General features: G+C 40.5%; 1 protein-coding gene across 1 annotated transcript in view; it reads left to right on the forward strand.

Annotated features, from left to right (window-relative positions):
* The window catches only part of LOC138049397 (protein sidekick-1-like), a 50,442-nt gene that overhangs the window by 20,422 nt on the left and 17,520 nt on the right, over window positions 1-12,500 (forward strand). Inside the window, exon 8 of the mRNA XM_068895649.1 lies at window positions 11,760-12,053. Coding sequence (XP_068751750.1) covers window positions 11,760-12,053 — 294 coding nt within the window. The remainder of the gene's footprint in view (window positions 1-11,759; window positions 12,054-12,500) is intronic.

The raw sequence follows: 12,500 nt of genomic DNA on the forward strand, positions 1-12,500 counted from the left end.
GCGTTTAGTTGTCGGCAACTCGTCCCACACACTGCGTTTTTTAGTTGTCGATAATTAAATGTCTAGTCTGGGGGCTCCTCAGAGTGAAAATAGCGAATCAAAGATTCAATGTTGCATGTTCACGTTGTCGTCAAAACCTCAAATTTGGAGATTTCACGTTGTCGTTTGCATAGTACATCAAAAATATGCGCTAAAATCCGTGGCGCACGTGCAGTACGATGATTTATGCTCTTTTAACCACTGATATCACATTCAGGGCAAAATTACTGAATGCTGATTGGCTGAGACGGAGGGCATTTTTCCTTAATCACCAGGGCACTTTTGTGGTAATCAAGAGGGCATGATTACTTGATCCTGATTGGTTAACAGTTGCTTAAGCGAAGGTACAAGAGAATCTCCTTCCAGATTAAACTACTTTTTTGTCCACGAGAACTCATTTTAAGCGCTACAGTGTATTTCTGTTGACAGCAACGATTTATCAAATTGAACTTTAACCGGATGGGAGTGTGTTGATTGCCATTTGTCGCGGCACTGAACGGTCTTCCCTCAATAATTGTGCTCTTTGTGTGATAAACATGTAATCGCAATGTGCTTCCGTGGAATTAAGGATTAATTTCAATCAAAGTTTCCAAATTGCCTTCATCGCTTCGCGACTCGGGCAGCTTTGTGAAAACGTTGAAAATACGCTTGAAATTAATCCTTAATAGACCTTTTTACCGATACGGCGGCCATTTTGATTTCTATTGTTTCGAATAGCTATTATGGGATGCCCAGGGGCAAATACACATTAATTTGCATCCTGAGCATCCCATAATGTCTTTCGAAACAATAGAAATCAAAATGGTCACCGTATCGGCAAAAGGGTCTATTGCCCTCGAGCCCATGAGATTACATATACATATCATTTTTTTCTTGGCCTCATCTATTCACAGGTCTATGCGGGATTCTTTAAAGTGCCCCCTTGATAAAAAAAAAACCACTTATTTTTTTCTTCGGATTTTGAAAGTATGTTTGCTTGACTTGCAAAATTTTGAGCTTTCAGTTTTATCCAAAGGCTGTTCACTTTGAGTGTAACTTTTGGATTTCACGGTCTGCCATTACTCACGTCCAAAACTGACTGATTGGACCTTAGAGGGTTGGATCCAGGGAAAAGTGACGTCAAAGGCTCAATAGCTTAAAATTTCAGCGTGTGAATGCAGCTTATTATATATGCAAAACGCGAGTTTAAAAGTCTGAGAACCCAAAACTCCCGTGCTGCATATTAATTCTGCGGCGTACACTAGCATTGCATTCTTAAACTAGTGAGCCTTTGACGTCATCTTCTCCTCGATCCAGCTCTCTCCAGATCTCAAAGTTAGTAATGGCGGATTATTAAATAGGCAATTCCAGTCAAAATAAGTAGGTGTCTTTTTGAAATAAAGGCTTAAAACTTTGGTCGCTTAATGTTTAGTCCACAGAGTTTTGAAATCTACAGAAAAATAAGAACTGATTTTTTTGGTCACAGGGAGGGCACTTTAAGGAGTAAAGAGTTAGTGACCTGTTGACTCAGTTGGTTGGGCATGGGACTCCCGTGCGGGAGGTCGTGAGTTTCAACTCCAGTAAAGTGAAACGTCCTTTATTTAGCACATTTGGGACTGTAAATATTGAAAACGACTTTCATAACATAGAAACAACTGTCATGACAAAGATTTCATTCATTTCTATTAATAATAACAATGATAATAATAATAATTAAGAAAATTAATAATTAATATCATTCATCATTAATAATTAATAAGTTTTAATTAATAATTAATGATTAATAATTATGGTAATAAAAATAATCATTAATTAAAAATTAGGGTAAGAATTGGACTGTTGCAGAAAACTACGATATTTCTCCTCTAGTGCCTTAGAACCATGGTTTGGTTTTGGCCATAGTGGGCAAATGTAGACAAATTAAAGTACAATAATTATAATAATAATAGTCAGCACTGAACTTATCCCCACAGACACAGACCGAAGGGATATCGTTGATTTCCCAATCATACCTCAAGTGAACGACATCTCTAAACTCCCTCTTGATGCACCTTTCTCCATAGCAAGATCAGCGGCTCTCCTAGTCTAACATGATAAGGAGTTTCTCACATTTTCACACCTCTCCTGCAAATCTTCATCTTTTTTTTTATGCACGCTTTTATGCAAAGTTCTTATTACAGTATCATCCGGAGGCTCGTGCGCTTGTAAGACTATCTGCGTTACAAGCGGGGCAGTGATCTTGACTGACACTGCGTACTCCGACTCTGCTTGGTCTGTAGGGTTCGTAAACCCAGTTGCTCCATCCGTACTGGCAAGGTCAAGAGATCTCGCTCACTCTGTGAGCAGTTATGCCCCGTGATGGCAGGTATCATTACATCAGAGATTGCGCGCTCTAGCGGTTCCATCAGATCATGAATGTCTGGAAGTGTTCAAAGGAAATACGTCTAGCGATGTCGCAGACCAAATGTGAAGGCCGCATAGCTAGCCTGAGGTTGAGAAGTGGCGAACTCTGCGAGCCTAGTGACTTGACTTATCCAATCCTCTACTTTCTCCCTAACATACTCTTCAAGATATGATCTGGGGCCCGTTTCTCGAAAGTCCCGAAACTTTAAAGGACTTTTTGGTGTCACTATTCCCTTTGTATCTCAAGAGCGGAGAGGATTTAAGTCGTCGAACGTCACAGTTAGTTTGCTTTTTGTTACCTTGAAAACATGTTAAAAGATCGGCCTTCCAAAATAAGCGGTTGGCAGTTTCTCAAATGGCTTTTCGGGCACGAAGAGTTTTCGGGACTTTGGAGAAACGGGCCCCTTGACCCAATAGCTGCGCCTAAATACTTGTGGCCCTCGCTAGTGATGTTAATTGCTGTGTATCTGAAGATCTCCCTAGCAGCATCTTCTTTCTCAGGCTTAGCGATCAGGCAACACTTTTTCGCATTAGGGAAGTATCCAAGCGCAGAGCCACCAGTCGATGGCTCATCCCACCATTTCTTTACATCATCCAGGGACCCGGATCCTGTAGCATCGACCGCGTACCAGCACTGCTTTGCTGAGCTTGAGGTGCTTAAACGCGTAATCAAGGGCTGTAGACTGACAGCGTACAGGCTCCCCTTGCGTTGTACCCTCCGAAGACTCCAACTCATTCCCACTGATCACTAATAATCGCGAAGGCGCTCTGTAGATATTGATGGCGTAGATAGCAATCGTAGGGCACAGTACTCTGATGTTATGAGGAGCTGCAGTCCTGTTAAGGGAGTTAGTGGCGTTTGACGCGTCAACAAGTAACGCCGCATCTGTCTCGTCTGCTTTGAAGATTTCGCGCATGGTATGTACAGCTGCCTTACTCCCCGATTTATGGCCCGCGTAGACTTGGAGAGACATGATCCACTAAAATTAATCACATCTTGTTTGATTACCTTGGTAACGCACTTGCCGATGATCCTCGGAATCACCTCTCCGACTCCAATGGGTCGGACCGCACCCTCGCCCTTATCAAGATGGATCAGGCGATTTGCTAGTATGGCCTCGATGGAAGCAGGATCAAAATATTCCGTACACAACCTCCTTGTCAGTGTGGCGAGAGCATCACAAAGATTGGACCTTGATTACTTGAACGATTTAGAGGCTAGCATTCTCTTAAATCCAATTCGCGTCGATACCAGAAGGTCCCCCCGATCCTTTAGTCCGTAGAGCGGCGTCCTTTATCATTTCTCCATCTTTTTCGTGATATAAAATATCAGGAATATTCTCCATCGGACCAAACAATAGGGAGCCAAGCTTAGCCTTCTTCGCTGCCGGGTGTTTATCGTGCAGTTACGTCATAACATCATACGTTAAGGGCACCACGCCCCCACCACCATCATCGCTTAAAAAATGTAGCGTCGAATTAATTGGACCTTCCATAACTAGCGTAGCGAAGATTTTCGCTTTATTTGGTGGATCATGTCTCCTTGCTTTTTGTTAGCGCCTTTGAATCTACTACCGAAACACGGTCTGGCTCGATCGACACATCGTCTGGCTCGATCGATACATCCATAGGGTTGCCAGTCTCTACATCATCTCCATGTGCCAAACACAGCAGAAAGAGGTCACTTTCGATCCTCACAGTAAACTGTCGAAGCATTTTGGGCAAAAATGAAGATCTCGTTTAATTAGCAGCAGATCGTAAGCCAGATATAATAATCGGGTCTGGAACATGGCTGACGAAAAATCACAGTACAGGGGAGGTATTAATAGCAGACATGTATGAGACTGAGAGGAGAGACAGGGGAACTGATCCTCATGGGGGAGTGTTTATTGCTGTCAAGAAAGATCTAATAGCTACTAGAGAACCTGAGCTTGAAACAGGCTGTGAAATCATGTGGTGCAAGTTACAAATATCTGGTAAAAAGACATTGCACATTGGAGCCTATTATAGGCCGCATGAAAATGACGAAGAGGCTTTATTAGAACTAGAGAGATCTTTGTCTTTAGTAAACGTCAACCATCACATCCTCCTTGCTGGCGACTTCAATCTCCCAGGCTGGGACTGGAAAGAACACATTGTTAAGCCCTGCAACCATCCATCACTCCACTACCAGTTTGGGGATATACTGGATGATAATAATTTAACTCAAGTGGTCGAACTACCCACAAGAAATCAAAACATCTTAGAACTGGTCATTACAAACAACCCAAACAGTCTTAAGAATGTCTGTTATACCAGGTATATCAGACCATGACTGCCCTGTTGTGGAGTTAGATTTAACACCAGTACGTTATAAACAAAAACCGCGTGAGATCCCTTTGTATAAAAGGGCTAAATGGGACAATATCTCGGAAGACTTATTGGCAGCATCTGTGCAGATACAGAACAACACAAATTGCTAAAATCTCTCAAAGCCCATAAGGCGCCAGGTCCAGACCAAATCAGCCCCCGTGTATTGAAAGAAATGGCAAATGTGATTGCCCCAATACTAACTACAATATTTAGGAAATCATATAACTCTGGTATTGTTCCTGAGGACTGGAAAACAGCAAACATCACTCCAGTCTTTAAGAAAGGAAAGATATCTGATGCAGCAAACTACAGACCAATATCGCTAACCTGTATAGTCTGTAAATTAATGGAACATATCCTAACAAGTCATATCATGAAACATGCAAATGATCATAACATCTACAACATGGCTTCTACATCTACAACATGGCTTCAGGGGAGGTAGATCTTGTGAAACACAGCTGGTGGAGTTTATTGATGATTTAGCATATAATATGCAGAATGGAGGTCAAATAGATGTAGCCATAATGGATTTCTCTAAAGCTTTTGACAAAGTTGGTCACCAAAGACTTCTTCTAAAGTTAGATCACTATGAAATTCGAGGAAAGACAAATAAATGGATACAAGCCTTCCTTACAAATCGTACCCAGAGAGTTGTCTTAAATGGGGAACATTCATGTTATACACATGTCAAGTCAGGAGTCCCTCAAGGATCAGTTGTAGGTCCATGTTTATTTTTACTTTACATCAATGATTTACCGGAGTCTCTTGCTTCAACTGTACGTCTTTTTGCAGATGATTCCCTGCTATACATGACTATACGGTCACAGGCTGACACCAAGTTTCTTCAGAATGATTTAAAGAAACTAGAACAGTGGGAAGAGAAGTGGCTTATGGAATTTAATACTGATAAATGCCATGTCCTACGGGTCACTCGTAAGCAGAACCCGATAATTCACGATTACACCCTTCATGGTAAAGTCCTTGAAACTGTGGACTCAGCAAAGTACCTGGGGGTCACCCTAACTCGAGACCTCAGGTGGAATCGCCACGTTGAAAACATTGCATATAAGGCGAATCAATCACTTGGTTTCCTCCGAAGAAATCTGAGAATTAATTCATCTAATTTAAAATCTTTGGCTTACAAGACCCTGGTTCGACCACTACTCGAATACTCTTCAGCAGCATGGGATCCCTTTACCAAAGAAAATGTAAAAAAACTGGAAATGGTACAGAGACGTGCAGCTCGGTATGTTTTAAACCGGTACAATTACGTATCAAGTGTTAATGAGATGCTACAGGAATTGCAATGGAACACCCTTGAAGAAAGGCGGAAAAAGGATAGACTAGTCATGTTCTATAAAATCCACAATGACCAAACTGGAATAGACACTGCGAAATATCTGAAGCCACTGGGCCGAGTTAGCCGTCATGTCAACAACCAAGCTTATGAGGTCCCATTCGCTTTTACTGATTATTATAAATTCTCCTACTTTCCAAGAACAATAATCGAGTGGAACGCTTTGCCAAATGAGACAGTAAATGCCTCTTCTCTGACGTCATTCACAAACTGCCTTTAATCTAATTCATAATATTATTTATAATTACTTTTATCTATTGATATATTTATTTATTTATTTATTTATTTATTTATTTATATATCGCCCACTGGCCGTTTCCAATTTGCAAGAATCATCAATTATTGTGATGGAGGCAAATAAACGGTAGATAGATAGATAGAATTATTCTCCCTAATAATTATGATAATGATAATGATAATGATAATGATTAATAATAATAATAATTAATAATATAGTGGGGTGAATGAAAAGGAATTTGAAAAAGTCGAAAAATATTAGAATTTGACGTGGGAGATTAGACGAGTGTGGAGTGTGAAAAAACGTGGATGAAGTACCGGTCTTGGAAGTGTCACAAAGAAACTTGCACAATGGATTGAAAAACTGGGGATTCGGCTAAGAATTAGACTGTTGCAGAAATCTACGCTATAGGGAACGGCCAGAATTTTAAGGAAGGTGCTTGACTTTTTAAGTACCAAGAGGATTTCCCCAGGGGACCCTTGGTTATTTTTATTTTTAAAACCCGTACAAGTTAAAGTGCTCGAAACTGATTAGCGGTAGTTTTTGACAAGTCTTTGGTAAGCTTTAAAGCCTTGCCCCAGTTGTGTGAAGGGTGGATAGCGCTATCCACCAGATAAATCACTATCCAGCGGATAAAACAACTTTAGTTATCCCGTGGATAGCGCTACGCACCCTCTGAACTACTGGGGCCTTGTGTGGCGAGGAAAAATAGAAAATGAATTTAAAAATAATCGTACGCAGCACTCGACTTACTTGTCAGTTTTCTACTGTCAACGTTCGATAGTACTGTGAAGTTAACAATAGTTAATTTACCGCAGCTGAACGGTTTACCATGTTTTGAATATCTCTAGCTTTTACATAAAAATGTCAGGTAGGTAAATGCAAGAGATGGAAAGAGAGAATATCTCTGAATGATCGAGGAGTCGATTTTGAAAATGCCAAAACTTAGGGTGCTTTCGATTGTCCCTATTCCTGAATAAAAATAAGCGGAGTGATGATTTAAAACGGTATGTCTGGCGCTTTTGAAGCAACAAGGATAAGATATGTTTAAAATAGCATTTTAGCAAGTGTTTGATAATTTTAATGTGAATCTCCGTAAAAACGAAGGATTTCTAACTTCTATTCCATGTATTCCTGTTGCGAAATACGGTCAATCGAACGCGCCCTTATTAAACTCAGACTTGCGCGAAAAAACACAGGAGCACTGCAACACGGCTTGTATTTAATCGTAGGGTGTTTCCTACTGGGTAAGCAAACCCTTTTAAGGGTTTTGGTTGCGCGACTTTTGAAATAGGACACGTTTGATTTATTTTTTATTTTTTTTCGAGATATGAAGTTATCAACTGACGCTTTTATTGTATTGTCATGCTTTGTCTATAGTTTGTTCTTTTTTGAGCGACGTCCGTAATTCCAACAAATTTCACTGAAACACCAATAGGAACCACGTCAATTAACCTGACATGGGCTATTCGGGGCCTGAAGAGAGGGTTCATCCTGCAGTCCTTTGTGGTGTGCTACCGTGCTTTGAAAAATGGGACCTGGGGAAACGCAGTAAAAAAGCATGTTCCGACAAATGAAACAAGTGAAATTTTTCTAGGGCAACAGGTCTTTACAAAAGAATATGAAATTATTGAAGGGCTAGACGTGTTTACAAAGTATGAGGTTCAAATGGCGGCACACACGGCAAATCTTACTGGGAACTTCAGTCGACCGATAAATGTGACTACAAAAGAAGGAGGTAATAAGGCCTACGAATTTTAAGAATCCGTTGCAGCTGTGTATTTTTGGATGTATCGCAACGCTTCCACTCGTCCCAAAAGAAACATTGTGCAAAGCGTTGCGTTACATCTATCTATCTATCTATCTAATCTATCTATCTATCTATCTAATCTATCTAATCTATCTAATCTATCTAATCTATCTAATCTATCTAATCTAATCTCATCTCATCTCATCTAATCTATCTACACAGGTGATTATACAAAATCGCGCGCTCTCATTGGCTCCCTATCTCGGATTATCAGCCGATAATCACCTCGACGGACAAAATGACTGCCAGTAGTCGTTTTGCCACTGTAAGTGAAGATGATTTCGCGTTGAAGCTTTTTTTTCTCTGTTTTGAAATAGTCACCTGTGTATTTATACTAAAACAATTATTCGGCGAATAATTGTTAAATATAACTAACCTTCTTGGCCGGAGGTAAAGCTTATAAAGCCACCCCAAATGTACCACAAATGTGGTACATCTAAGCCCTGTCAGAGTGCTCAAACTAGCGAGCTAGTGAGCATGCGCAATTGCTAGCGGCACTGACTCATCCTAGTAGAGTGCTCAATTTGAACAAAGCAAAAGCAAAAGCTTTGTAATGCCAAAGAGCTATATCTATATCTATAGCTATATATATAGATTTTTTTTTTCAATGGTTGGATAAGTGAGTGGTGTAAATGTTCTGCTACAATCCTATATATTTTAGTCCTTTTCGTGGTGTTAAAAGTTTTACAACCTTGTACATTTATAAGGGAATCTTTGCTGACTTTATTATAATTAACATAGGCGTTTGCTATTTCCACTTGACTTCAAAAGGTTTAACTTATAGAAAAATCTCCAGTTTTAAACCTTTTAGCTGTCGTAACGAGCCAGTTATTAAGTGAAGCTATGATCCTCGCAATTATGAGCGCAAGCAATTGCGTAGAGAAGCCCGAAAAATTCGGGACTTCAACGGAGTTTGAACCCGTGACCTCGCGATACCGATGCGATCTTCCTGGGAACTTCAGTCGACCGTGGTTACAAAAGAAGGAGCCGTATCGCAAGGTCACGAGTTCAAACTCAATGGAAGTCCTAAATTTTTCAGGCTTCTCTACGCAATTGCTAAAATTAAGCTCATAACTGCGAGGATCATAGCTTCACTTGATTTCATATCCGCAGTTCATATCTATAATTCATTTCATATATCATTTCGTTCGTTGAGCCAGTTATTAGCCATCAAAAACTGACAAATTCTTGGGTGGCAAAAGCGCTGATGATCCCGTACATTCTCGAAGTTTCGAATTTTCAAAGCGCCATTGCTCAGATATTAGAGAGCTTTAGATTCTAGGACAAGAACGACTATGACTACGAGATTTTCTCATAGAACAATAGTGAGCGCGCGCAAACCAGCGTCATTTTGGCGGGAAAAACGTGATACCGGCGTCATTTTAGTACGAGGTTTTGCAAAAATGTTGTCGTGTCACAACAAGTCGACAACACGGAAGCAGTTTTGACATTTTTCGATCAGCAAAAAGGCTCAGGTACCAGCAGTAAGAATAACTGAGCAACCTACACTGCTGACAAAGAGTAAGATTAATCGTCCGGGTTATAAATCTTTTAAGTATTTTCGGTAAAAACGGACAGTCAAATTTCGTACTCGTTCTCGTCCTCGTCGTAGAATCTAAAGCTCTCTATTATCTGGTTTGTCGTGTTCAAATTTTCAGAGATATAGAGGATATTACACGGTGGCGAGAAGATACGAATTTTATGTTTGATTGGCGCGAACGAGTGCATGGGATATTAATTGTTCTTGCCGCTAGGACATAACATTCATATCTTTGAGGTAACGTGTAATTTTCTTTTTATTATTTGGACAGTAAATATACATGGTAGAGATTGAAAAACATGCTTTAATACAAATACTGGGTATTAATGCAAACAAAAAAAATGGCGGGATCGTGACGTCGTTGCTCAATATAACCACTCGTGTTACATACGAAATATACGCCGCTCGGTTCCCGGATGTAGTGGTTGTATTGATTCTACGTGTTCGTTAAAAAACGATAGCCTTGCGCTATCGAGGAAAAACATGTAAACAAAGATTCTCCTCTATGCTTATCGGTAAAATCTTGCACCCGGAAACACGTTACAAGTCGAGTTCATTCGTGTGGCTGTGATTCCTTGTTCTTTTCACCTTTTGTGTAGCATTTCTTGTGCCATTACTGCCATTTTCATAATTCCGCGGTCGCCAACGGTCAAACTACGTTTTGGCTTCCATTAATCAAACTTCCGACGCCAAGCCGAGAGTTAACCCACAATAGACCTTATTCACGATAGCCGCCATGTTGGATTTGCCTTTATCATGCAAATTAGCTACACATTTCTCAGGGGTCAAACAACACAAGTTCGAGAGGTTATAACGAACATCTTAGCCACACATATGATTTGTTTCACGTTCATTGAATGTTTATCACCTAAGTAGTAAAATAGAATGATTACACAAGTTACTTCGATGTTTTTTTAGTGAAAAATGAGCAGATAACGAAGCAGACAGTCAAAATGTCGGAGGCAATCAAAAGATAGAAAATTACTATAAAAGGTAATTAATTCTAAATTCTAAAATGTACTTTTAGCAATGTTAATTCAATATTTTGACGAGCCGATTTTTTGCACTTTGGCTTTATTCCATTGTTTGCCCCCCAGCATAACACATGGCTAATTTACATGACAATTTAATAACCAACATGGCGGCTATCGTGAATAAGGGCTATTGATGCGTGACAGAACCGATCAACTTACACGCGCCGATGGAACGCTAGTAAATCTCTACGACTATTTTGACAGACGAAGCTCTGAAAGATATCATAGTGGTATTCGATCTGTGAACTAAACAAAACTCCAATTCATTTTCCGGAGGCGGAGTCGATCTTCCTGGCCAAAACGCAGTTTGGCGCTTAGCACTTGAAGGTGAGATTCCTCAGAATTATGAAAATCGCATAAACTTTACAATATACCGGATGGCCTTCGACATTGAACTTATCTGCAAAGGGTTATCTATTTCCGTCGAAAACGTTACTGTGCCCACCAAGGACATCATTTACTTAAAGTGGGAACAAGCCAGCAACAATCTCAGTATGGGCATGATCATTATATGTAGGAAGCCATAACTGGTTCGACGATCGACAGCGCATATGAAGCATCGGGTCCCGTCTCCACCGCGCATTTCCCTTTCGTGAACGGTCGTTACCATGGCAAATGGCAAATGTTTTTTTTTTTTCTAATATAAAAGAAAAAAATGATCAAATTACGTATTGAACCCAGGCTATTGTTGGTTTGCACTCACGTGATTAGAAGGCCACGTTGGTGTACAAAACAAAAGAAAAATGTCGCTCGCGTTTTGCATCATAATAGAGCCAAATTCGACTTTTTCGAAAATTATTCGTTACACCAACGTTACGTTTGTTCGTTACTCCATGATGTCAGGTGCAAGCCAAGGATTGCATTATCAGCGTACGTCATTGACCACTACACTATCGAGTTGCTCGGTCAAAGCTTTAGTAAATAGTAATATATATAGCAAATAGTTGATTGAGATATGTAATATTTCGATCAACTATTTGAAATGTGTATGTTTCTGTTCTCAGTACCTTCTCCTCCAGTGAACGTGAGAACCCGCTCTTGGTCACTTTCAAGTGTGCGCGTGTCCTGGGACGAAGTACCGGTGGATGACCGCAATGGATACATAACCGGGTATATAGTTGAATTGAGGAATGGAAGTGGTTTGATAAGAAATAGAACTGTTGACGGCGAGAACAACCGAACAGCAGTGCTAGATGGCCTAGAAATGTTCGTCACTTACAACATTAGTGTTCGGGCCAAGACGAAAGCGGGGCCTGGTGGGCCCAGTTCTCCTGTAAACGCAACAACGAACCAAACGAGTAAGATCATTGTGTTTAAAACTTGTTCTTGGTTTAGATATGTCCACGAGTGAACAATAGATGGTTTTCCCAGTCCCATAACGCAATACGTTTTGGGGAGTTCTTTACATAAAAACAAATTAATACGAGTTATTTATTCTTGGGACTGTATCATGCTTCAGTGAACTGGATATTCATTGTTTTAATGCAAATAACCCCCCAAAATGAACTGTATTGTGGGGGATCTCTTCTGGAGATCCACCTTCCCACACGCTTGCCTTGGGAGAACAGTTTAGCTGTTCCCAACCCAGCTTACCACATGTCTTGTATGTGGAGCTGCCACTGAAAGGGGTGCCTCAAACATCAGGTTGGTATGCTAGCTGCGCTATGCTGATGAGGCCCAGAAAGGCCGAAAAGGCCTTCCATGGCTGCTATTTGACCCGGTGAAGTGGTCATACGCATGCGTGA

The sequence above is a fragment of the Montipora capricornis genome, chromosome 5, assembly GCF_036669925.1.
Source record: "Montipora capricornis isolate CH-2021 chromosome 5, ASM3666992v2, whole genome shotgun sequence".
Lineage (NCBI taxonomy): Eukaryota > Metazoa > Cnidaria > Anthozoa > Scleractinia > Acroporidae > Montipora > Montipora capricornis.